This window comes from Callithrix jacchus, chromosome 1, assembly GCF_049354715.1.
Source record: "Callithrix jacchus isolate 240 chromosome 1, calJac240_pri, whole genome shotgun sequence".
NCBI lineage: Eukaryota > Metazoa > Chordata > Mammalia > Primates > Cebidae > Callithrix > Callithrix jacchus.
This window is the reverse complement of record NC_133502.1, coordinates 107,340,970-107,368,376: the sequence shown is the minus strand read 5'-3', so window position 1 is coordinate 107,368,376 and position 27,407 is coordinate 107,340,970. Positions and strand designations below refer to the sequence as shown.

General features: G+C 43.9%; 1 protein-coding gene across 2 annotated transcripts in view; it reads right to left on the bottom strand.

Annotated features, from left to right (window-relative positions):
• DMRT1 (doublesex and mab-3 related transcription factor 1) overlaps positions 1 to 27,407 on the bottom strand; it is a 130,168-nt gene that overhangs the window by 66,617 nt on the left and 36,144 nt on the right. For both annotated transcript variants that reach the window (XM_008996345.5, XM_002742915.6), the window contains exon 3: positions 14,073 to 14,356. In XM_008996345.5, the coding sequence (XP_008994593.4) occupies positions 14,073 to 14,356 (284 nt within the window). The remainder of the gene's footprint in view (positions 1 to 14,072; positions 14,357 to 27,407) is intronic.

The window sequence follows — 27,407 nt, the reverse complement described above, 5'->3', positions numbered from 1 at the left end:
GCGCTTCCAGGTGGGTGTACATCTCAATGGTGATGCCCACAGGGTCAATGCTTTACCGAGGAAGGGGTCTTGAGGGCAACCTATCCTGGGTGAAGGCAGTAAAGGGATACCTCTATGAAAGAATTTTTTAAAAATAAAACCCACTGTAAGTCAATCTGCTTTTAATAATCACCATGCACAGGAAATTCTACACAATAGTTGTGATCAAACACTAGTCCCGACTCTGCCTCTTGGCATGACAGAGTAAGGGACCCTCTTTCCACAAGCCACCACAGCCCTCTCAAGGCTCTGATGGAAACAGGAATAAGGGAATTACATGTGCCTTTTGAGTCTTCTTTCTCATCCACTCCACCGTGAGCCAGTATTTGAGAGTTTAGCACAGCACCACGCACAGAGCAGCCACTCAATAAAAACAATCAACGAATGCATAAAGAAGACCCTTATGCACACTCTGTAATACAGTGGATATTTCTGGCAACTCTGGTCTTTTTTTCTATCCTATTTCTATTATGGTATTAAAAAAGCAGGGCAAATCTGTTATGCATTCCTTTAATTTTCATCTTTATTCAGATAATGAGGCATACTTACGAGACCACAGAAACATGGACCCCTTAAGAAATCTGAGAATCACTTATACATGTACTTAAACATTCTAAAAAGCAACTAATTTTATATCATATTCATGTCTACTTAACAGGGGAAAAAAGTAAGCTAAAAAGGCAAATATAAACGGATAAGATTTTGGCCACCAGCCCAACCAAATCAAATCTGAAAGCTTTCAAAAACTGTGATCTAATTATCTAAATTTCAAGCTGACAACAGAATCCCCAAATGACTATATTATTTACTAACCTAATGATATTGTGTCAGAGATTAGGTAATGTAACAACCTTGCAAGACTAATAATAGACTTCTGCCTCCGATTCAATTGTATAGTGGTCCCTGGAGTACATCAACACTTCACAGGGGATTTCCTACTCAGCCCAGATCAAACTGAACTCATTTAACAGTGGAAATGAAACTATAGGACAACAGCCCAGGACTTAAACAAGTCTCCCAAAGTTTCCTGAAAAACCTAAGGTTACATTCTATATAGCTTTCCTGGGATGCTACTGGACCACTTCAACCAGATTGAGAAAACAAACCCTTAGGATGCCCAGGTCCCAGCTCCTTCTAGCTATTCTCTGAGTCAGAGCTGCCTGTTCTCCAGTGCCCCAGTTCTAGTTTCTTCTGGAATGTACACATTTTTAACCAAACACACTGCAAAAATGTCTCTCCTGTGCATTACACTGTAGTTAAGGGATATTCCTAAACCCCGTCTCTCACCATCTCACTGGGCGCAGCATCTAAACTCCCTACCATCACCCTCCCTGAGCTTTAGCTCCAGTCAAAGAACCACTGGGAAAACTCATCGCAGGCACCAATTCTTAGAAACAACTACCCTTGCTGCAACATCAAAAGCGTGTGAGTCTAATGAGCTTTCGTCCTCTGTGAAACAAAACAGCAATTCCTTCAAGGAAAGGTGTAATAAAAACCAGATGATGACCCTCACAATCATCACTTGTCATCACCTAAAAGGAGACAAAATATCAACTCCTTGGTGAAAGTGCAGGTAGGTGAGGTGATGGCTTAGAAACAGAAAGCTAGGACTGCATTCACCCAGGCTTAATGCTTCAGAGGAGGTGCAAGGCGCCTAAGGATTCTCACTGCTCCTTATAGGGCTGGCTGCAGAAAGAAAGCTTTTCTCCCTGCGGGAGTAAGGATGTGTTGTACACCCAAGAGAATCGGGTCCACTATTCCTCCTTAAAAGAGAGGAACATAATGAGGAATTATGTTTCAGAAGAAAATATCATAGGCATGGCTAAGACCTGACAGCCATTTAAGGCAAAGTTTATAGTAATGACAATGTGACCCCCAAACTCAGGGAACCTGACACCTTTAATTCCACCGCCTTTAAACTTTCTGGGATCTATCATGACTTTGAAGTTGCATTTCCTTAAACAAAAGTCTCCAAAACTTGCCTACTGACCTCGTAGGCCTAATCATTATGTCCTCACTGTGTACCTGACAGCAGAACCTACTTGGGGTTCCTGTGAATGAGTTCCTCAAAATGCTGGACTAGCAGGATGTTCCCATGGCTGTCATAAAAAGGAGAGGAAAGCTGGGCACAGTGGCTCACACCTGTAATCCCAGCACTTTGGGAGACTGAGGCGGAAGGATCACTGGAGACCAGGAGTTCGAGACCAGCCTGGCCAACATGGTGAAATCTTGTCTCTACTAAAACTACAAAAAATTAGCCAGGCATGGCAGCAGGTGCCTGTAATCCCAGATACTCAGTAAGCTGAGGCAGGAGAACTGCTTGAACCTGGGAGGCAGAAGTTGCAGTGAGTTGAGATCATGCCACTGCACTCTAGCCTGGGAGACAGAGCAAGACTCTGTCTCAAAAAAAAAAAGGAGGGGAAAGCTGGGCGCAGTGGCTCATGCCTGTAATCACAGCACTTTGGGAGGCTGAGCTGGGCAGATCAGTTGAGGTCAGGAGTTCGAGACCAGCCTGGCCAACATGGCGATGCCCTGTCTACTAAAAATACAAAAATTAGCTGGGTATGGTGGCAGCACACATCTGTAGTCCCAGCTACTCAGCTGAGGCAGGAGAACCGCTTGAATCTGGGAAGCAGAGGTGGCAGTGAGCCAAGACCGCATCACTGCACTCCAGCCTGAGCAAGATTCCATCTTAAAAATTAAATAGTGGTGAGGAGGGGAAGCACAAATTTAAGCCCACATAATTGCTACAGGGAGCATACTGAAGCCCCTAAAGAACTTCAGTGTTGTCACAGGGACACACTGAGTACTGCAGTGGGCTTTCTGGATTTCACAGACCAGTAAAATGTTTAAAAAAAAAAAGGCAGGGGAGGATGGGTAGCAGGAAGGGAGGCGAGAGACAGTGGCTATCAATTTTTTTATATTGCTGAATAAGAGCATTTAAAAAAATCCCACCATCTAATAGAATCACTTCATGTTTTAAAAAGTTGAAAAGCAGCTGGCACAGTCGCCAATGCCCATAATCCCAGTACTTTGGGAGGCTGCAGTGGGTGGATCACCTGAGGTCAGGAGTTTGAGACCAGCCTGGCCAACATGGCAAAACCCCATCTCTACTAAAAATATAAAAATCAGCCGGGCATGGTGGTGCATGCCTGTAATCCCACCTTCTCTGGAGGCTGAGGCAGGAGAATCACTTCCACCCGAAAGGCAGAGGTTGCAGTGAGCCAAGGTCCCGCCACTGCACTCCAGCCTTGGCAAAAGGAAAAATTAAAAAAAAAAAAAGTTGAAAGGCTACAGTCTCAATATAAACAATTTCTTGAACTGAATAATTTAGTCTTAAGAAAAACTCATTTTCCTTATTTTCCTCATTTCTCTGTAAGCCAGCACTAGTGATGTCCTGCACATAGAATACTGAACCACTAAAAACATTCCAGTAAAATAAGGAACAAGACAGTAACACCTGCCCCCACCATCGCTGTCCAAACAGTGCACTAAGAACATAAATTAGAACTGGAGGGATTTAGAGAGAAGAAAAAATGTCAGGATCCATGCTTCTATGGCACGAATGCCTACCTAGGATCCCCAACATCAGCAACTATAAAATTATTAGAATTACACTTCATAAAGGTGGCTAAATACAAAATAAAAACATCATAGCAACCCAACATGTATAAAAGAAATCTTTTCAGTCATCAATAAGAATTTATGTTTTTATAATCCCATTGAAAAAACAAATTATTGTTGTTAGCCTAATAGCCCACAGCAAATATCTATTTTCCATATTCTTTCCTGAGGAAAGAAATTACTTTAAATGTTTCCAGTTAAATGTGTCTTTATGAATTCCTTTTATGCCTGCTTGCAAATTTTGTCAGTTTTTCTTTCCAGAGGAAGTCAGTCAGTCAATTTGGGCCTACCAGTAGATAGTGGCCAATAACCAGTTTGCTGTAAAAAAGGGGCACCAGGGCAGGACGCCATGGCTCATGCCTGTAATCCCAGCATTTTGGGAGACCGAGCCAGGTGGATCACGAGGTCAAGAGTTTGAGACCAGCCTGACCAACATGGTGAAACTCCATCTCTACTAAAAATACAAAAATTAGCCAAGCATGGTGGCACGTACTTGCAATCCCAGCTACTCAGGGGGCTGAGGCAGAAGAATCGCTTGAACCTTGGAGGCAGAAGTTGCAGTGAGCTGAGATCGCACCACTGTACTCTAGCATGGGTGACAGAGCGAGACTCCCATCTCAAAAACAAAAAACAGAGCACCAGGGCTAGTTTCACCTGCTGATGGTGTGGGCCATGGAGGTGAGAGGGTAGCCTTGTTGTTAGGTCTTGGTGGATCACAAGACTGTTGAGGGCTCCTGGCCAAGGGTGATAGGGCCCAGGGCAGGTTCCTAAGGCAAGTCACTCCCACTTTCTCCACCCAGAACTTCCCAGAAGTTTCCAGTGACCAGATGTACATCATCCTGGGGAATCTCATGGTGGAGCTCAGTGGCAAAAAAAATTGATGTGAAGTCTCCTACTATGTCTTAAAAACTGGTCAGGCAGCTGGGCGCAGTGGCTCACACCTGTAATCCCAACACTTTGGGAGGCCAAGGCGGGTGGATCACCTGAGGTCAGCAGTTCGAGACCACACTGGCCAACATGGTGAAACCCCCGTCTCTACTAAAAATATAAAAATTAGCAGGGCGTGGTGGTGGCAGGTGCCTGTAATCCCAGCTACTTGGGAAGCTGAGGCAGTAGAATTGTTTGAACCCAGAAGGTAGAGGTTGTAGTGACTGGAGATCACACAATTGCACTGCAGCCTAGGCGACAGAGTGAGACTTTGTCTCAAAAAGCAGCAAAAAGAAAAAGAAAATTGGTCAGGCATGGTAGCTCATGCCTGCAACCCAGCACTGTGAGAGGGCAGGCAGATCACTTGAGCCCAGGAATTTGAGACCAGCCCGGGCAACATGGTGAAACCCCATCGCTACAAAAAATACAAAAATTAGCTGGGTGTGATGGTAAATGCCTGTAGTCTCAGCTACTCAGGAGGCTGAGGTAGGACGATCGATAGAGCCCAAGAGGTGGAGGCTACAGTGAGCTGAAATCATGCTACTGCACTCTGGCCTGGGTGACAGAGTGAGATCCTGTCTCAAAAAAAAAAAAAAAATGAAGAGGAGCTAGGCACAGAACCTCATGCTTGTAATCCCAGTTTTAGAGGCTACAGCAGGAGGATCACTTGAGCCAGAAGTTCAAGACCAGTCTCGGCAACATAGTGAGACCTCCATCTCTACAAAAAAAGTTTTTTAATTAGCCAGGTGTGGCATGGTGGGACACACCTGTAGTCCCAGCTCCTTGAGAGGCTGAGATGGGAGGATCACTCAAGCCCAGGAGTTGGAGGCTTCAGGGAGCTATGAATGCACTACTGCACTCCAGCCTGAGTAACAGAGCAAGACGATGTCTTAAAAAAAAATTTAGTAGATTTTGCATTCTACTGTCTTCTCCCTATTATGTCTTTTTTTTTTTCAATTTAAGAATATTTTTAAATCACATTTGTTCATTACAGCTGTCTCCTGAGAGCCAGGTTTCCGCCTTGACTTCCCATGGCCCCACCCTCACTGCAGCTCTTGCTACAGCACTAATGCAGCACAGCTGCAGAGAGGGCTCTGGCCGCCCCCACACAGCAGATGCTTGGAAAGTGACTTGTTTTGACCATTCTTTTAAGCTAACAAACAGGTTGTACTGATGCTGAGCCACGCTTCAAAAAAAAAAAAAGAGGCAGCATGAAAAAGACAGCTTGTCTGGCCGCTCCTTATGGCAGACAAGCAATGAAAAGGTACTGGCTTTTCTGAGTGCCCTGCCCAACCCTCTCACCCTCAGCAGGCAGAAGGTGCTGGAGCATCAGCCTGGGAACACTCACAAGGGGATACTTTTTTCTGTGCTCCAAGCCCCAGATGCCAGAATGCAGTTTCCTTCCTACCTGTATCTCAGTTTCAAATACAGAACTGTTTAGGTGATCCCCAACTACAGGGATCAATAAATAGCAGCCTTCTCCCAAGACCCACTTTTCTCAATTTTTGTGTTTTGTCCAGTGGTGGATCCCTAGCACATAGTTGGCTCTCCATGCATGTTAAGACACAAAATCTGCTTAACATGTTAACACAATACTGCAAGGTGCCGTATTGTCAATGAACAACGTATCACGAGACACTTCAGAGGAGGCCACATAACCACCAGAAAGAATGAGATCACTAGTGCTGCATCAGACCACACCCTAACTGTGGCTGGAATGTAAGTCTATACATCTGATGCCACAAGCTTCAGAAAAGAGGGAGCCTGCCATAGTGCCTGGAAGGAGATCCGAGGAACAGCTCAGAGTCCTCCCATATTTATTTCTGCTCACTTGATATGCACCTCTCCCTTGTCAACCTGGTACAACATGTTTATTTAAGAGATAATGTTGCCGTGGAGGAGTGCACAAGGCAATAAACAGCTTTTGCAGGCAATTAAATGCAGAAGTGAAATTGAGCTGCTGGTCAGCGGAACCAGCCATTCATCGTGAGTTTGTTCCAGTGTCACAAATGTTATTCCTGTTTCACACCAGGACAGGAATCTATGATTGGGCCACAAATCTCCTCCACAGGCTGAGGCAGACCAGAAGCAATTAAAAGCAGCTCTTGGCAGGCAGGGCATTTACACAAAAGAGCCTTAAGATTCTGGAATGCTGAGCTATGAGACTGCTCTATTTTTTAAGTAGGTTTTACACTTAGTAGGTGCTCAGTAAGTATGTGTGGCTTGCTTGTTTTTACAGGGAGGCTTGCAGAAAGTCTCAACTGTACAATAAAAAGTTGATACCCTTTTTACTCATCTCTAAGAATTCTTTCTAGCTTTAAAAGCTATGATGATCTCCACTAGAGTCAGTTTTGTTTATTTGTTTAGATGGAGTGTTGCTTTGTCACCCAGGCTAGTGCAGTGGCATGATCTCAGCTCACTACAACCTCCACCTCCCAGGTTCAAGCATATCTCCTGCCTCAGCCTCCTGAGGAGCTGAGATTACAGGTGTACACCACCATGCCTGGGTAATTTTTGTATTTTTAGTAGAGATGGGGTTTCACCATGTTGGTCAGGCCAGTCTTGAACTTCTGACCTTGTGATCCACCCAACCTCAGCCTCCCAAAGTGCTAGCATTACAGGCGTGAACTACTGCACCCAGCAAGTCAGGTTTTTTTTCTAGGAATCAAAAAGGAGTTCTTGATTCTAATACAAATTTCTTCCTTGTTTATTTTTTAAAATGTTGATTTTTTTGAACATTTGAATCTTTCTTCCTTAATTCTGATATAAATCGAAAGGAGTTATCCCACAGGATACAAAAATCAACATACAAAAATTAGTTAGCATTTCTATATATGACTAGTAAACTATCTGAAAAAGAAATCAAGAAAACAATCCCATTTACTAGAGTTAAAAATAATAAATGTAATCAAAGAGGTGAAAGATTCCTATACTGAAAACCAAAAAATGCTGATGAGAGAAACTGAAGACAGATAAATAAAAAGATACTCCATGTTCATAGACTATATGAATTAATATGGATAAAATGTCCACACAACCCAAATCTGTATCAGAATCTAAGAAAAGTATCCTACTAAGCAGAGTAGCTAATAAAAAGATGACTCCATCTGGTGAAGTTAGGAGGACAGCCCGGCCTTACCAACACAGTCAAGAAAGTACTCGAAGACCCAGCCTCAGATTCTGGCCCTCAAGACTGAGCCATTTTCACACCAACTCAATCAATCAGGAGAGAACAGCACAGGTGCTCTCCAGAAGTGCAGCTGTGGGGCACCTTTTACAAAGAGGGCAGCAACCAATGAAGAAATCCCAGTCTACCCAACCCTAGGAAGCTACCACCACCAGGAGGGGCAGGGCATTGTCCAAAATGCAGAGTGAGAGAGCCTTCCAGGAACAGCAGAAAAAGCAAGGTGAGGAAAAGACTGCCATCGGATCCCTGTTCCTGACACTTCTGCTGCCTCTCTGGGCCAGGCATGGTGACTCACACCTGTAATCCCAGCATTTGGGAGGCTAAATTGGGGGATCACTTGAGGCCAGGAGTTTAAGACCAGCCTAAACAACATGGTGAAACCCCGTGTCTACTAAAAATATAAAAATTAGCGAGGCTTGGTGGCACATGCCTATAATCCCAGCTACTTGAAAGGCTGAAGCACAGCAATCAGGAATCACTGGAACCTGGGAGGTGGAGGCTGCAGTGAGCCAAGATCGCACCATTGCACTCCAGCCTGAATGACAGAGTAAGACTCGGTCTCAAAAAAAAAAAGATGACTCTGGTCAAAAAGTGAGCCATCCAGTTTCTCTCCCTTCAACATTAGCTAAGGGTATTATTTGTAGGTTTTTACTTTTTAATTTTAATACTTCTTTGTGATATCTATATCTTAACACTTTTGCACCATTATAATTTTCACCCATCCTTTATGTTTTCTATTTCCTAAGGGGATCAAATTCTTCCCAAGTGATATAGAAATCTGTTCATACATATCCATACTTGGTTTATATCTACCTGTCAGTCTTTTAATAATACAATATGCATTTTTATGCCCTATCTTGCCACAGAGAGGAGCTGAGGTAGCTAACAAAAATACATATGAACAAACAGTGAAGAATTAAATAGATTTTTTTAGGCCAAGGTGGCCAAGGGAGGCCAAGGTGAGTGGATCACTTGAAATCAGGAGTTTGAGACCAGCATGACCAACATGGTGAAACCCCACCTCTACTAAAAAAAATACAAAAATCATCTAGGTATGGTGGTGTGCACCTGTAATCCCATCTACTCAGGAGGCTGAATTCAAGAGAATTGCTTGAATTCCGCCAAGAGGCGGATGTTGCAGTGAGCCGAGATCATGCCCCTGCACTCCAGCCTGGGCAACAGAGTGAGACTCTGTCTCAATTAAAAATAAATAAATTTCTTTTTTAAAAAGTAGGGCCAAGTAGAAATAATGACTGAAGTAAATTCATTACAGCTGGTATCAGCATAGCATTTCTTGGCTTACACAGAAATCCCCACATATCTTAATCATCTCACTTCAGTTGTCACACTGCATTATGTAGCCATGCAACAGCCCATGAAGATGGTACGGTACCCACTTTACAGATAAGAAAACTGAGATTTACAGGGTTAGGTATTCTGCTGAAGATTACATACTTAAATCTCAAATTAGAACTGAATATGGGGCTGAGCATGGTGGCTCACCCCTGTAATCCCAGCACTTTGGGAGGCCAAGGCTTGTGGATCACCTGAGTCAGAAGTTCAAGACCAGCCTGGCTCACATGGTGAAACCCTGTCTCCACTAAAAATACAAACAAAATTAGCTGGGCGTGGTGGCGCATGCCTGTAATCCCAGATACTCAGGAAGCTGAGGCAGGAGAATCACTTGAACCCAGGAGGCAGAGGTTGCAGTGAGCCTAGATCACACCATTGCACTCCAACATGGGTGACAGTGAGACTCCATCTTAAAAAAAAAACACAAAACAAACAAAAAACTGAATATGGATCTTCCAATGCCAGAACCCATGTTCCTTAAAGCACACCATAGTGTTCCCCTAAATTAATTGATCTGGTTACCAATTAGCTGTGGTGCTCGGCAAATCCCTTCAGCTCTTGACCAGTTCTCTCTGCAGCAGAATGAGGTAGTCCAAAACACTTTAAGATTCATTTCTGCTGTGATCATCGCTGGACTGAATTCATCTGCCATTTTCCAAATCAATGAATCGTATCTATGTTGTCTCTGCTACTTTTAACGTGAGTTTATTTCCAATAGGACCAATGGTGCACATGCCTTAAAAATTTTTAAGCCAAGCTTGTGTTCACATTTGTTTACAAGATTAATCCACAAATGCATAAAATATCAGAGTTAAAAGAGAGACAGAGGTCACATGGTGGAGCCCCCTCATCCAAATTGTTAGGATCATTTTTTATGTTACACATGCATTGCAGATGTGCTTAAATGTGCATTACTAATAATCGCATTCACTGAAAATTAGTATGCAGATTCCAGAAGTAACTTTGAAATAGCAAGGGAGTCAGCAAATTTTAAGTAATGATAGCTGAGACTACCTCTTTCAGGAAAGCAGCAGGGCTCTATCCTCAGCCATTTCTGACCTCCGCAGTGAAGGAAGAAAATCAGAAGAAAGTTATAAGAAGACCCCACCCCCAATGGAAAACAAAGGATTTAGGTAGAAATTCCAAGCCCTCAGGAATTAAAGAGTGCCTCAGTATTTGTCCTTAATTGATCCTACAGTTAAGGTTCACCTGCAGAGACATTCTGCACTTTTCCCCAGCAGTAGCAACTCACAGAGGGCTCCTGGGCAGGGATTCCCATAGCCCTGAGTTTTTTGCAGAACACTGATAACCGGATGGTGCAGAAACACATACTTTGGGGCCAGAAAGACACAGATTCAAACCCTGGCTCTCCCACTTGGGTGTGACTTTCAGCAAGTCAACCCTCTTGAGGGGTTGACTCATTCATTGTCCTCAATATCATTTGCCTCCTAAGGCAGTGGGGAGGTAACTGTTCAGTAAATAATAGCTCTCATCACTGATATTATTAACTAAGAAGAACGGGCACCAAGCACAATGGGAGAGAAGTTTGGGAAGACAAACTCACATATTAAATGATGTCTCAGTGTCTCTCCTAGGGCTCTAACCAGTGGTGCCTGTCTCCAGTCCAGTAAGTTTTAGAAAAGATGCTAAGCATCAAAACTGCACGTCCCCCACAGGACTAAGCAGGTGTAGCCAAGATTTTTCCTCCCACCTTGGCTAACAGGTAGACACTATCTGAGTCAAGCTTTCAGCAGACCTGGCCCTCAGGGGAATCTCTCCTTGGGCATAGCAACTGAGGCAGCTCTTCAAGAACAGGCAATGCTGCTGCTCAGTAGAGCCTGTCTCCCTGGGCTGGCCCTGGGATGGTAGGCTTTGATAAGGGATTTCCAAGGAAATCCAACACTTCTGTCGTAACCTGTCTCAGGTTTTCCAAGTAGGGTAAGAATAAACATTAATGTGTCAGACATCCGCCATCTGAAAGATTTTGACAAAATGGGAACATCAATTAACTTAGCAGATTTCTGACTTTGCTGGAAAGTTGATCTTGAGCTCGTTGTCTTTCTTTCAACAAAATATTTACTTTCTCAACCTAAGCTACCAGGAGCACACATCCTCCCACCTACTTCATCCTCAGAGTCTGGAAGCAGCCAAAAACCATCACACTCCAACAACAGCTCCTGCTTCCTGGCAGTCTACACAAAGAGTTGCTTTTTTAACACTCTAAGCTACTGTTTTCTCCCTTCAGGATGGAGAATCTCCAATAGAAGTCAACCAAAAGCCTGCCCCAAAGCATACAATCCAGCTGCACTTTGAAAGGCCTGAAGGGGTCCAGACTGAAGTTCCATAAATCACAGCATTTCCTTTATACGCCTATTACCTCTCAATTCCAATATCAATGTGCTTTAAGCTCCCTTCAAAAACAGTATGTTCAAAAAAAAAAAAGGTATAAAAAATGTAAGAAAATTTGTAGTTTATGGGATTAAAATCGACATTTTAATACACCCAAGAAGTCAGATCCCTGAGGGTAGCAAGAGAACCAAAAAGTGGAATGACTTCAATTTTACCAACCTAATGACTTAAATTGTAATGACCTTTTAATACCTATAAAAGGCAGAAGCAAAATGGAACAGAATGGCTCGGAGAAAAATATCACACATTTTCTTGAAATGGGCTTGAGGAAGTCTAAAGAGATGTTGGATTAGGCAGGAGTGGTGGGGTATGCCTGTAATTCCAGCTACTCGGGAGGCTGAGGCAGGAGAACTGATTGAACCCAGGAGGCAGAGGTTGCAGTGAGCCAAGATCACACCAGCCTAGGTAACAGAGCAAGACTCTGTCTCAAAAAAAAAAAAAGAAAGAAAAAGAATTTCAGCTTAGAATGTTCTTACTCCTTCAATAGAACCAAGATACTAATGGCTGACAAATACGTGCTGGTCAAGTCAAAGCATTTGTAAACAATGGGGGAAATAAAATTCATTGAGCTTGGGGGAAAAAAAAAGATGTTGGGTGAAGGGTAAAAAGTTTCAATTATAACATGAATAAGTCCTGGGAATCTAACGTACAGCCTGGTGACTCTAGTTAATAATATACTGTATACCTGAAAAATGCTCAGAGATTAGGTCTTAAGTGTTATCACCACACAGGTAAAAATGGTAACTAAGTGAGGTGATGAATGTGTTTGTAATGAGCTTAATTGTGGCAATCATTATGTAGGGTATATATATATATCAAATCATCACATTGTACATCTTAAATATATACAATTTTTATTTGCCCATGATACCTCAATAAAGCTGGGAAAACAAAAAAGACGGTCAAACACTTGCAATGAACTCCCAAATATGTGTGTGGCATTGCGCTGAATCCAATCCCCACTGAGAAAGCCTGAGCATGGCAAATGCTTCCAGAATGAGAACAGTTCTTGCAGAATCCTCATGTCTTTCACTTGGGAGGGGGTTCGGAGATATTGAGTCTAACCTTTCACCTACATATTCCCAAAAAATACGTCTATACTTGATGGTAATCTAGCCTCCAAATGCTTTTGGTGCCTTGAATCTGATGCTAACAAACCAGCATGATGAAAATGGTTGCAACTGCGGAAGCAGAACAGCCCTGGATAAATGCTCCTTTCTCTGTTAAAGCAAAATTTTTTGTTTTACTCCAAATAACAAACGCTCTTGATAGTGTGCTATTTTAAAAATACATACTTGGAGGCCGGACGCGGTGGCTCACGCCTATAATCCCAGCACTTTGGGAGGCCGGGGGCGGTGGCTCATGAGGTCAAGATATCGAGACCATCCTGGTCAACATGGTGAAACCCCGTCTCTACTAAAAATACAAAAATTAGCTGGGCATGGTGGCACGTGCCTGTAATCCCAGCTACTCGGGAGGCTGAGGCAGGAGAATTGCTTGAACCCAGGAGGCGGAGGTTGCGGTGAGCCGAGATCGCGCCATTGCCCTCCAGCCTGGGTAACAAGAGTGAAACTCCGTCTCAAAAAAAAAAAAAAATACATACTTGGGTCCAGGCACAGTTGCTCATGCCTGTAATCCCAGCACTTTGGGAGGCCAATGTGGGTGGATCACCCAAGGTCAGGAGTTCAACACCAGCCTGGCCAACATGGTGAAACCCCATCTCTACAAAAAATACAAAAATTAGCCGGGCGGTGTGGTGGGTGCCTGTAATCCCAGCTACTTGGGAGACTGAGGCTAGAGAACCACTTGAACCTGGAGGCAGAGGTTGCAGTGAGCCAAGATCGCGCCATTGCACTTAGGCCAGGGCGATAGAGCAAGACTCTGCTTAAAAACAACAACAAAACAAAAATACATACTTGGAGAATGAAAGACTAGCCTCTATTCCTAGCAAAAAAATGCACCTAGATTGGGTCCAGCTCAATTAGAAATCCACCTAATTCCTTTTCCTACCTTTCTTCCATGCAGATTATGACCTGTTTCCTTCCCAAGGTGCAAATTGATCATGCAGGTTACTGCCACCCAGAGGCTTTGCCCAACATTTTCTAAGCTGCCCAACAAAAGTGTTGGATAAAGCTGGAGGAGGTGGTACTTCATTCAGTACTTGTGAATTTGCCTCTGGCCAACTGGTTATTTATGCAACATGGCATTCAAAAAATAAGAAAAGTAAAATTTGAAAAAGAAAACAAGTCTGTACATTACTTTTTTACAATTCCTTGCAGCCAACCTTTGTAGCTAAACGGCATTATTGACAGAGATTCCTTACACATTTTGCATATTGTGTCTACACATGTGCAAAACAGCACACTTTTGCACACAGGTATGTGTGTCTACCTGTGTGTGTGTGTCTACCTGTGTGTGTGTCATCTGTGTGTGCCTCTGTGTGCACAAGTATGTGTGTGCCTGTATGTGCACATGTATGCACATGCATGTGGTTTTCACACATCCAGTTCACTCTGGGTAATTAATATCCTACCTGCCACTGGTTTCCTGTCTGACCAGGCACATAAGGTCCAGGGAGGCCCCGAAGGCTGTTCTTCACAGGGGATCCCCCGAGGGGATTTCCCACATCCCCAGAAGCCGAATCAGCAGCCAAGGCCATGGAGTATTGCGGGTAGTTGTACAGATTGTTGTAGTAAGGAAACAGAGACGGCTGGTAGAAGCTGCTGTAGTAGGTGGAGTCTGAAACCAGGTCAGGTGTATTCTCCACGTGCCCTCTGCTGGTGACAGCAGGAATATCCTGGATGACCATACGTCCCTCTAAAACGGAAGATAAAAAGAAAAAGACAACATGGTATTAATGTGGGAGTCCTCAAAACTTTACCTCTAAACCTTCCTACTCAAGATCTGTGGAGTAAAGTACCTGAATATGCAGATAACAAAACCGTCTGCTGCTTCTCCTGTAGCTAAAATAAAGGAGGGTTTCTCAGGTTGGCCTCACTCTGGTGACACAGCTGAAAGACTCAGCTGATTATTTTTACTGAGATTACCAAAACCATTTTAGAGGTGATTTTAATTACATAAAGCCCGACAGCACAACTTCTAACCAGAAATTCCTAGCATAATGTCAAGAAACTGAAGATCAAATCTAGTTGACCTGATTGTGCATTCTTAAAACAAAATTAGTTGTAGCCACATAGGTATGTCAGAAAGTCAAAACAAGTGGTCAAGAGTTTAGGTGAATTTAGTGAACAGTTTCCTTAACTTCCTGCCACAGCTGAAAATGTATGTTCAGAAATCTGGCTAATGGTAGGGACCAGGGGCAGACAAACTTCCAGTCTAAGAGGTTAGTAACTATTTCGGGTTTTGTCAACTATTTAGTCACTGCTGCAGCATGCTTGTGTTGCAATAAAACTTTATTTATAAAAACAGGCAGTGGGCTGATCTGACCCAAAGACTAGAGGTTTGCCAGCCTCTGGCATAGACATTAAAGTGTTTACTGGGGGGATGAAATGCAGCAGAACTAGAAGGCTGAGGGGCTGCCAGGGATTAAGATGCAGGGGAGGTGGAGGGCAGGAGCCTGGGTGTGTAGAGCAGACAGCAGGCTGTGGAGGGCTAGGTGGAGGGCTAGGTAAGGAGGAGGAACGTGAAATCTGTGCTTTTGGGAGAGGCTGAGACTGGAAACCAGATTCAAGAGTCACCACTGGAGGTGCCAGCTCCATCGGGGCAAGGAAGGGAGGAGCCATTATGGGATAAAGGAGATTGCCACGGCCTGGAGTGTGAAAAATGGAGAGTACAACATTACAGAGGTTAAAGCTGACGTGAATCACAGAGGGACCAGGCTGTGGTGTCAACTGCTGCTGGGACATCAAGCAAACAGTTCTACAAAAGACCAACAGACAACTAGGTCTTCAGGACTTGACAGTTTTAACCATGAAAAAAGGAGTAGATGCAGGCCTGCCAGAGATCAAAGAGCAACAAGCAAGGAGAAATCCAGAGATGATGACTCCAGGCCTCTCTCCTACCAGGATGTGATCCAGCAAGAAGGCACCCAGCTTCCTCCAGGCGCTCCAATATTCTCTGTGTTTAGCACACTGCCAGACACTGTGGGTCAATATTTGCTGAAGGGACTGATGTGTAATCATTTTTCAAGTAGTTTGGCATCAACAATAACGTGAGTTAAAAGTAAAAGCTACAGGCTTGGTGCAGGGCTCACACCTGTAATCCCAGCACTGTGGGAGGCTGAGGGAAGTGGATCATGAGGTCAGGAGATCGAGACCATCCTGGCTAACACGGTAAAACCCCATCTCTACTAAAAATACAAAAAAAAAAAAAAAACAATAGCCAGGCATGGTGGCATGTGCCTGTAGTCCCAGTTACCTGGGAAGCAGGAAAATCGCTTGAACCCAGGAGGCAGAGGTTGCAGTGAGCCAAGATCACACCATTGTATTCCAGCCTGGAAGACTATCAAAAAAAAGAAAAAAAAAAAAAGTAAAAGCTCCATATCTTGTCATTTCACTTTTATTTATTTCTTTCAGACAGGATCTCATTCTGTCACCCAGGCTGGAGTGCAGTGGCATGACCTCAGCTCACTGCAACCTGCACCTCCTGGGCTCAAACCATTCTCCTGCCTCAGCTGCCCAAGTAGCTGGGAGTACAGGCACAAGCCACCATGCCCAGATGATTTTTGTTTTTCTTTTGAAATAGAGACAGAGTTTAACTATGCTGGCCAGGCTGATTTCTAACTCCTGAGCTCAAGCAATCTGAATTTTAATAAGCTCTCAGGATATTCTTTATTTTTTAATTTTTAAAATAGAGATGGGGTCTCATTATGTTGCCCAGGCTGGTCTCAAACTCCTGAGCTCCAGTGATCCACCTACCTTGTCCTCCCAAAGTGCTACAATTGCAGGTATGAGCCAGTGCACCTGGCCTTGCTTCACTTTTTAAAGAGTAGACTGGCCTGTAATCCCAGCACTTTAGGTGGCTAAGGCAGGTAGATCACGAGGGAAGGAGATTGAGACCATCCTGGCCAACATGGTGAAACACTACTTTAAAATACAAAAAATTAGCTGGGGGTGGTGGCACACACCTGCAGTCCCAGCTACTCAGGAGGCTAAGGCAGGGAATCACTTGAACCCAGGTTACAGTGAGTTGAGATTGCCCTACTGCACTCCAGCCTGGTGACAGAGTGAGACTCTGTCTAAGAAAAAAAAAAAGAATTAGGCTGGGCACAGTGGCTCACGCCCAACACTGAGAGGCCAAGGCCGGCCGATCATTTGAGGTCAGGAGTTCAAGACCAGCCTGACGAACATGGTGAAACCCATCTCTACTAAAAAAAATTAAAAATAAAAAATTAGCCAGCCTTGGTGGTGCAAACCAGTAGTCCCAGCTACTTGGGAAACTGAGGCAGGAGAATCACTTGAACCTGAGGCGGAGGTTGCAGTGAGCAGAGATCACACCACTGCACTCCAGCCTGGGTGACAGAGTGAGACTCCGTCTCAAAATAAAAAAATAAATAAATAAAGTAGTGTAAGCATCCTTAGGCAGAGAAAAGTGGCTCATGAGAGAAATTTCGAGCACAATGCATGGCCCAAAGAAGGTGCTCGGGAACCATCCACTTGCTGAACTGTGGGAAAAGGAAAACCTGCAATGGAGAGAGGAGGCATGACTGAAGTGCAAGCGCTGGAAGGTTTGGCTGAGATCTACAACAGTTATTTTCGAAGTCTCATTTTAAAGTCAGCACTGGTGTCTCCTTTCTCTGAAAGGAGACCAAATCCTCCTATTCTAGGCTCCTGTAAATGCACTGCCAAGCTACTATTTTATTCTATTCCTTTCTTTTCTTCTCTCCTCTTCCCAGCTAATGAGATGAGACTTTCCAATGTCATTATTCCACACCCCAAGTCTGAAGAGGGCACATGTCCATTTGTTCCTCCTCAACTTCCCCACTTGGCCTTTCTCTTATGTTTGGTGGCATGAGTGGTGGTTTTCCACATCATTGTTTTCAATGTCATATCTCTATTGTTTATCTCATCACAAGAGCAGTATGAGCTTCTCAAATTTAATAAATTATATGAGCATCTAAGTCAGAAATAGAATGACCTATCCTACCACGCAGTCATAAACATTAATGGTTCATTCCTATACAATCTCATAGACAGTTAGGAAAGTATTTTGGATACTTAGGCCTGTCCCTGCAGTAGAAAACAGTGAATACCTCCCACTTAGGGCCTGCTTTTCAAAAGCAAGCTTCTTTAAAAACAACAACAACAACAAAATACAGTGGCAGATGAATAATTAAATAGAAACTCAAGGATTCCAGTATTCTAGGATCAGGGTGCAGCATAGGTTCTTGAATTTCTGCAGCACAACCTTAATCTGAACCTTTTATCAGGCCTCAGTTTATCAAGCAACAAAATGATGGCAGTCATAACTCTGAAGGTAAAGAGAGAATGGCTTCAATAAACCGCATAGTAAACCTCAAATGAAATGCTATGTCAGGTCAAAGCAATGATTTGTTTGGTTACAGCTGCTGTAATTAGTTAATAACACCATCATTTTTCCACTTACCCATATTTTATTTCCTCTTTCAAGTTATACCAAGCTTTAAGAATAAATATGAGCTATGTACTGGAAAAGTTGTTCCATACCAGTATTTAAGTAATAAAACCACTTGGACTTTTTAAGAGTAGATGTCTACTTTTACACTGTTAAAATGTTTAACCACTTTTAAAACAATAGATTTACAAAGTACAATGTTTATAAACCACCAAACTCTATTTGTTAAAATTCCAAATTAAAATGCTCAGTGTTAAAAATATCTTTATAACTCCTGGCATCTATAGGAACACTACTAGTAAATGGAATAGGTTGAAATGAATATTGGTCAAGCTACATGTGTCTAATCCAGTGGTTTGCAGTGTGGTCCCTGAATCAGTAGTGTCAGCATTACCTGGGAACTTAAAGAAATGCAAATTTTCAGGTCCCATCACAGACTGATAAAATCGTACATTCTGAGAATGGGGCCCAGCAATCTGAACTGTACTAAGCTCTCCAGAGATTCTTTTTTTTTTTTTTTTTTTTTTTTTGGTACAAATGGGGTCTCACCATGTTGCCCAGGCTGGTCTCAAACTCCTGGGCTCAAGATATCCTCCTGCCTCAGCCTCCCAAAGTGCTGGGATTACAGGTGTGAGCCAGTGCACCCAACCCATGAGATTCTGATGTGCTAAAATTGTTGAGACACACTGGTCCACTCTAAAAATTCAAAGCAGCTGCTCCATATGCTATTCCTAAAAATATGAGATACCTGCATGCCCCTTACTGCATCATTGTGACAATCCTGATTATTAAATAAAAGTATACAAATGAGGGCAGATGTGGTGGCTCATGGCTATAATAAGGCCAAGGCACGAGGCCCACTTGAGCCCAGGAATTTGAGACCAGCCCCAAAACCCCTTTACAAAACATACAAAAATTAGCTGGATATGGTGGTACATGCCTGTCGTCCCAGCTACTAGAGAGGCTGAGGAAGAAGAATCACTTTAGCCTGGGAGGCAGCACGTGCAGTGAGCCAAGATTGCACCCCTGCACTCCAGCCTGGGCGATGGGGCAAGACTGTCTCAAAAAAAAAAAAAAAATTCCATTGTATTGAAAAGGTGGCCTTCTACCTAAAAACTCAGAGCTTGGATCCCAAGCTGTATGTGCTGTGGGTGTATCGCTGCCAAATGGTTGTGATTTTCATGGCTTACATCCAGACTTTCTTCATTTATTCTAACCTCAATAACTTAATTCATCTATTCAAGTGCTTATTCTATTTGACAAATATTTACTAAGCACCTACTATTTGTCAGGCATTTGGTTAGGTACAAAACACTGCAAAGTCAAAATTTAATATTCTTCAGAAGACTTTTGGATAATCCAGAGGAGCAGGTGTTACAAACATCATTTATTCTTGACCTTAAGTTGTATTTTTATATTTAGATGTGATTCATTCATTAGTTATCATATAACAACTATGTCCAAAGCTTTCTTTAAATGTTGTCAATGGCACAAAGAAATATATTTAACATTTAATTTCTTCTTAAGAATTTGCCATCTATTTGGGGAAATTAGGTGCAAACTGGTAAATCTACAAAGCAATAATCCAAGTGCCACAATGACAGTATAGATAATGTCACCAAATGGTTCTATACAGAGAGGTGTCAAAAAAGGCCACAGTGAGTGATGAGCCAGAATGGACGTGATTTAGAGACAGTGGGTAAACAAAAGAGAATAACATCAGCAGTCATGAGGGAGGTCAACAGAGTCCCAAAAGAGGGAAGGACAAGACATGTTCCAGCCACAGTGACCAGATGAGCCTGGCTGGAATGCAGAGTTCACAAGACACAACTGCAAATGAGAAGGGAAGGTTATGCTGGAGTTAATTGCTGAACACCTTGAATGAGAATGCCAGGCCAAGAAGTTCTCCTTCAGGGAATCAGTAAAGGTTTTCAGAGCAAGGGAGGAGCATAAAAATGTTTAGGAAAATGATCAAAGCACAAAAGACAGACCTAAGAGAATAAGGAGGTGGGGGAATAGACTTCGCTCTTTAAATACTCCAGGCAAGAAGTCATCATAAGCTTGCAGAAGGAACCTATGTGAAAATCGCTGGCAGGTCTGGTATTCTATGAGTCCCCTCCAAAAAACTAAATTACTGTCATCCAGGTTAATACCTGTCATCCAGGGACCAGGAAAGCCATGCAGCTTCCCTTTTGCTGCCTGTTCAACTGCTGAGTGATCAGATGATATTCCAGCCTCAGAAGGAACATCCGACTCCTTGCCCAGACTGACAGAGGATAAGAATATGAGCAGAATACACCATCTGCCCAGCCTGTGCTACAGCAAACTCCCCAGAGGGGAGCCAACAACATTTGCTTCAACACTGGGATGTCAGTGAAGATGGTAAGTCAGCCTAAGTGTCCCTATTAATTGATGATAAACCTAAAAGTAAGATTTCCAACTGATATGCCACAAAATACATGAATTTATCACACAAATTTTGAAGTATCTATATACTTATATATACACAGAGTTCTCAAAAAGTGGTTTTCTACATACAAACTATTAATAAGCTCCCCCAACCACATCCATTCCCATTCTGAGACACAGGGGAAAAAAAAGGCACAGTAAGAAGTGACAGTTTGGCCACATGTGGTGGCTCATGACTTAATCCCAGCACTCGGGGAGGCTGAGGCAGGTGGATCACTTGAGGTTAGGAGTTCGAGACCAGCCTGGGTAACATGGTGAAATCCCATCTCCACCAGAAATACAAAAACTAACTTGGTGTATTCACTCTTGTTGCCCAGGCTAGAGTTCAATGGCACGATCTTGGCTCACTACAACCTCTGCCTTCCAGGTTTAAGTGATTCTCCTGCCTCAGCCTCCTGAGTAGCTAGGATTACAGATGCCCACCACACACCCAGCTAATTTTTTGCATTTCAAATAGAGATGGGGTTTCACTATATTGCCCAGGCTGGTCTCAAACTCCTGACCTCAGGTGATCCGCTGGCCTTAGCCTCACAAAGTGCTAGAATTACAGGCGTGAGCTACTGTGCCCAGCCGAGTCTGATGAAAATTCTTATGCTGAATCTCACTTTCTATTTTTCTAGAATGATAATTGGCCAAAATTGCTTAATGAATAATAACAGAAAGCTAGCAGCATTGTTTCCAAGATAATGTGAGGGCTTTCTTAACCAGTAGTCCCTTACAGAATTATCAACCTGTATACAAAAGTGGGCAGGGAAGTGCTGGGTAGAGGAGGGTGTGGTCCCTGGTGAAGGCTCCACCCCCGGGGCCTGTGCCCATGGACCTAGGTGATGACAGGCACTCCTGCCTTGGCATCTAAATGTTGCATTTACCAAGACTACCCTGGCCCGCCATGCTGCCATCCTGTGCCTATGAAAACGCCCAAGACCCTGGCAGGTAGACACACAAGTGGCTGAGCATTGAGAGTAGACTGATGGAAGGAGGCAAGCAGCTCAGTGTCGAGAGCAGACCAACAGGCACTGGCCGGCCACTGACCCGCCTAGGCCACTGAGCAGCAGAACAATTCGGAGTTTGGCTAGGCAGTCAGAGTGGCCCAACTCCACGGGAAAACCATCTCCTTTCTGGCTCCCCCATCTCCTGAGAGCTGCTTCCACTCAGTAAAACCTTGCACTCATTTCCCAAGCCCACGTGTGGTCTGATTCTTCTAGTACACCAAGGCAAGAACCCGGGGATACAGAAAGCCCTCTGTCCTTGCAATAAGGCAGAGGATCTAATTGAGCTGACTAATGCAAGCCACCTACAGACAGCGAAACTAAAAGGCCATCCTGTAACACACGCCCACTGGGGCTTCAGCTGTAAACATTCACCCCTAGACCCTGCAGTGGGGTCGGATCCCACAGTCCCTCTGTAATCTCCCTTAGAGGTTTGAGCAGCAGGGCACTGAAGAAGCAAGCCACACGCTCTGCAAAGGGGACAGGCAACCTTTCCCATTTCAGATCTGCTGCTATGGTGAAAATGGAAATATGAAGTTAGATGGATTTTTGTCATTGTTTGTTTTGTTCTGTTTTTGAGATGGAGTCACCACACTCTGTCACCCAGGCTGGAATGCAGTGGCACTATCTCAGCTCACTGCAACCTCTGTCTCCGGGGTTCAGGCAATTCTCCTGCCTCAGCCTCCTGAATAACTGGGACCACAGCCATGTGCCACCACACCCAGCTAATTTTTTGTATTTTTTAGTAGAGACAGGGTTTCACCCTGTTAGCCAGGATGGTGTCGATCTCCTGACCTCGTGATCCACCCATCCCAGCTTCCCAAAGTGCTGGGATTATAGGAGTGAGCCACAGCACCCGGCTTTTTTCTGTTTTTTTTGAGACCGAGTCTAAAAAAGGAGGTGGCTCACTGCAACCTCCACCTCCTGGGTTCAAGTGATTCTCCTACTGCAGCCTCTAGAGTAGCTGGGATTACAGGTGTACACCACCATGTCTGGCTAATTTTTTATTTTTAGTAGAGACAGAGTTTTACCATGTTGGCCAGGCTGGTCTCAAATTCCCAATCTCAAATGATCTGCCCATCTCAGCCTCCCAAAGTGCTGGGATTACAGGCATGAGCCACCAAGACCGGCCAGATGTTTTAAGTATTGTTACTATTGGTATATACTCCTAATTTGTGCAATAAGAAAAAAAGATGAGAAGGACTGGATCCAACCACTAGGAAAGTCAGCAGCAACTCAAGAAATATATATCTGGAAAAATGACCAACAGCATTTGTCCCACAGATCGTATCAGAGCTCACTGTCTCCCCTCACATGCATCTGCAGGGATGTTGCTTATGAGCTCAATCACTTATTATTCTAATACCCATGTTTGTGGCTCTACCTGTTTACCTTCTGCACATTCAGTTCTTTCATAGGGCTTCACAATCCCTCTGATACTTTTTTTTTTGCACTAACATATGCAGTGTAAAATACAATTCACTCCTTCATGAGAGATCAATACCTGCACATGATAAATACCCTTATTGATCATGGAGTGTTATATGCTTGTCTCTGGGCCCATGGCGTATTAATAGTACTTAACCAGTAATTCATTTTAAGGTAGGTGAAGGCTTGCCCCCCTCTTTGCTGGTGTCATGATTCCCAAAGTTGTTGCACTTTGAGTCCTTTGTGTTCAAATCTGGATCCACACACCCCCCTCCATGAAAAAAACCCAACATTACAGTTTCCAGCATGTAGTTTAAAAAAGTCACAAATAAAACCAAAATTTACCATTTACAAACCAATCAGTAAGACTGCTTGTGATTCACATGATCTCATGTAAATGACTAATTTATATACTCCAGATTTTCTCTTTATAGCCCTATACCTTGCATGGTGCTTTTCCTTCTTAACTTCTGGGTTTTAAGAGTTACATAACAGGTCCAGGCACGGTGACTCATGCCTGTAATCCCAGCACTTTGGGAGGCCAAGGCGGGCGGATCATGAAGTGAAGAGATCAAGACCACCCTGGCAAACATGGTGAAACCTCGTCTCTACTGAAAAATACAAAAATTAGCTGGGTGTGGTGGCACATGTCTGTAATCCCAGCTACTCAGGAGACTGAGGCAGGAGAATTGCTTGAACCCAGGAAGTGGAGGTTGCAGTGAGCCAAGATCAAGTCACTGCACTCCAGCCTGATGCCTGGTGACGGAGAGAGACTCTGTCTCAAAAAATAAATAAATACATAAAAATAAAGGAGTTACATACTAGTCAAGCAAAATTATTCACCAGTTAAGTCTGAAAACTATCCATCACCAACTAGTATGTTGTGTTAAGCACTACGAGAATATAGAAAAAGCCTACGATTTTTTCCCTATTTTAATAAAGAAACAGGTCTTGCTCGGCCTGTTTTTTTTTAAATAAAGAAACCGCCTAGCCTGGCCAGGCTAAAGTACAGAGCACAGTGGTGTGATCATGGCTCACGGCAGCCTCCAACTCCTAGGCTCAAGTGATCCTCCTACCTCTGCCTCCCGAGTAGCTGGGACTACAGGTGCATGCCACCATACCTGACTAATTTTTTTTTTAATTGGTAGAGACAGGGTCACACCCTGTCGCTCAGGCTGGTCTCAAACTCCTAGTCTCAAGTGATCCTCCCACCTCAGCCTCCCAAAGTGCTGGGATTACAAGTGTGAGCCATTGCACCCAGACTCCTTTTGGGGGTCAAGGGGTGTTAACGTATTTTTTAAAAAGACTGTCATTTGAAGATGACTGATTTCATGGAATCTGGGGGATGACACTGTGATACTCCTCACTGAGGGGAGAGAAGGATTCATCTCAACCTTCAAAGTACAGGTTCCACTGATGTTGGCTCACTAGTGTCGCTCCTGTAGCACAAGACATGGAATGTGGTAGAGCCTATTTCTCCTTTCTCCCAGGAAGAGATTTTTGTCTTGTCTTTTTAACGTAATTTGGTTCTGAAGGAATGTCAACTCCTTTTTTTTCCTGGTGTGAACTCTTTTCATACCAAAGTGAACCTGAAGTTGGCTTTTAAAGGTAGGAGCAGGCTTGGTTCACAGGAGTATGGAGCGTCCATGTGGGATGGGTGGCAGGTTATGCAAATGGGATCTGGCAAGAGTCAGAGAATGAAAAAGGCTAGGTGGGCAGGCATGGTGGCTCATGCCTGTAATTCCAGCACTTTGGGAGGCCGAGGCAGGCAGATCACTGGAGACCAGGAATTCGAGACCAGCCTGGCCAACATGGTGAAACCCCGTCTCTACTAAAAATAAAAAAAATAGCCAGGCGTGGTGGCAGGTGCTGGTAATCCCAGCTACTCTGGAGGCTGAGGCAGGAGAATCACTTGAACCCAGGAGGCAGAGGTTGCAGTGAGCCGAGATCACACCACTGTACTTCAGCCTGGACAACAGAGTATTTCAGAAGAAAAAAAAAAAAGATGGGGGGGTGGGTTGAGCACAACCAGATCAAAGGAATCGAGGAGGAAGATGGAGGGGGGGAAGAAGGGGAAAATACAAACAGGAGGCTGAGCAATCACAGGCCTTCAAGGTGAGCAGGTCTTGATTTAAAACAGGCTACCCTGGGGCTACTGGAAAGCCCAGGCAGCCAAAGCCTATCCATTGTGTGCAGCAATTCCCAAAGAGCTGGCTGAGAAGAATGCAAATCCCTGGCCTGGAGGAGCTCTGGTGATGAAGAGTGAGAAGGCAAAAGTAAAGGATCAGAAAGGTTTCCCAGAAGACACCTTTAAGCAAGAGAAGGTTCTGAGTGTAAAAAGAGTAAGAAAGGAATTCCAAGTCAAGGACAGAGAGGAGACGCACAGTGAGAGTTTCGAGGCACAAGTGAGGTTAAGAGAAGAGCCTGCAGTGCAGGTAGAGCACAGGGTCTCTAGAGTGCAGGAGGAGAATGGGGGTGCTGCTGGCAAGGTGGTATGGAATTTGGGATCCCCCCACACCCTCAGAGAAACCTCACAGGGCCTGAAAAGGCTGGCACATAAAGCACAGCAGCATGCTAACGTTAACAGCATCCCACGTCCACCTGCATGGGTTTCTGCCTCTCCCTGGCCTAATTCCTGCTCTCTCCAGCTTCTTCCTTCTTCCACACCTCTGCCTCTGCCTCAGAATTCCCCCAAGTCACAGAGGAAAACTGTTAATCCTACAGAGAGGGTCATATTTGGAGGAAATGCCATTTCTCTGACCCTCCAAGGCAAGGCTCACGGCCATGAAAGCCTGTCTCACAGCCAAGACAAAGATTTCTCTCTGTAGGCCAATGCAGAATGTCCAGCCATTGGCAAGATATCAGCGACAGTTTGGGACTCTGTCAACACCTCCCAGCAGATTAGAGGAGCAGGTTGTGCCACCAACAGGCCAATGAGAAAGATTGAGTTTGGGGGTGGAGGAGAAGAAAGGGATGATTCCCAAAACAGTTCTCTTCATCAAGGGCTACATTCTAAGAGGTCTTACAGAGACGCCCTTCTCGAACCTTCTATATATTTCTTACACCGAGGATGTTTTCAGTTAGGAACTTGTTTGACTGACAGTGTTCATTTATTTAGGTCTCCACAGAAAAGATCTGTTCTGACCTGTAATCAGACAAAACGGAGAAACTTAATTTATCAGGGTTTTTCTCTCTGGGGAATGAAGGGAGCTGAACAGAGAGGGAACAAAGATACATGTTTAAGTTTGCTCATGGTCAGCTGCATGTCGATTTACAGTTCAGATCCTGCTTTTATAACTTTCTTTTAGTAATAAGGTCATAGAGGTTTTGTCTGTCTTTGTCCTTGCAGGTCCCAGAAAGTGACGTGAAGGAGTAGACCTCTACATAAATGTAGACAGGTAAGAAACCGAATTATACCACACCGTATTTTCACATAGCTTCTGTGCAACTCAAGATTATACCTAGTTCAATTGATTATCACCATTTTCAATCAGGCATTTGTCTTGTAAAATGTTTCCAGTTGTCATAAGCAGTACCTTATCCAGTTGTACAGGACTGGAGAGCCCCTTCCCTACCAAGAACATTTCAGAACCTGCCTCTAAACCTTAAGTTTTCACACTTGTCTGCGCAAGAGGAGGAGGTAGGGGGTCTATAGAATTCCCCTTGACCAGGCCACACTCCAGAGCTCTTTACATGACAGCCTCCAGCAATGGGACCCAGGCCTCAGAATTGTTTAGCACTCCCAGAGTGACACCCCCAACCCCCACGCACACACAAACACAGCAAGTTGAGAACTGCTTTAAACCCATTCAAGCTTGGGACTGTGATATCAAGAAATCACACCCTTACATCTCATCCCAGCAATTGTCAAAATCTGGTTGGAGGTCCTGGTCTACAGCTTCCTTCTGAGGGCCCAAGAGGTCAAAAATACTTTTGCAATAACATAAAGATGTCATCTGCCTTCTTCACTGTGGTGACAGGCACTGATAATGCAGGAGCAAGGGTAGGGAAAACTGTAGGTCCTCAGCACGTGGCAAGCCACCTAAATATACTAAAGCTCCCTTATTCCTAATCGCTATGAAGGAAAACATTAACACTTTTAAATAATGTATGTCAATTTTGCTTAAGATGCCCTTGATGAAGCAGAAAGAAAGAGTAGCTTGATCAAATCTTTACCTCAGAGTCAACGTCTTTTTAAAAACTAAGTGATTCAATGGGAAGGACTCACACAGCCTTTCTGTACACCAAAGGAAAAAGGGCACTTGTGCCACTGTTGATGATCTACACTCACTGCTTGTTCTTAAAGGAACACCACATCCTTGGAAGAGTGACTGATGGCAAACTACACTTATTGAAACTCATATTTGGCAGACATCCTTTTGAAAATGAACTAAATGAGCCTCTCACTTCAAGGAAAACTGACAGTATTT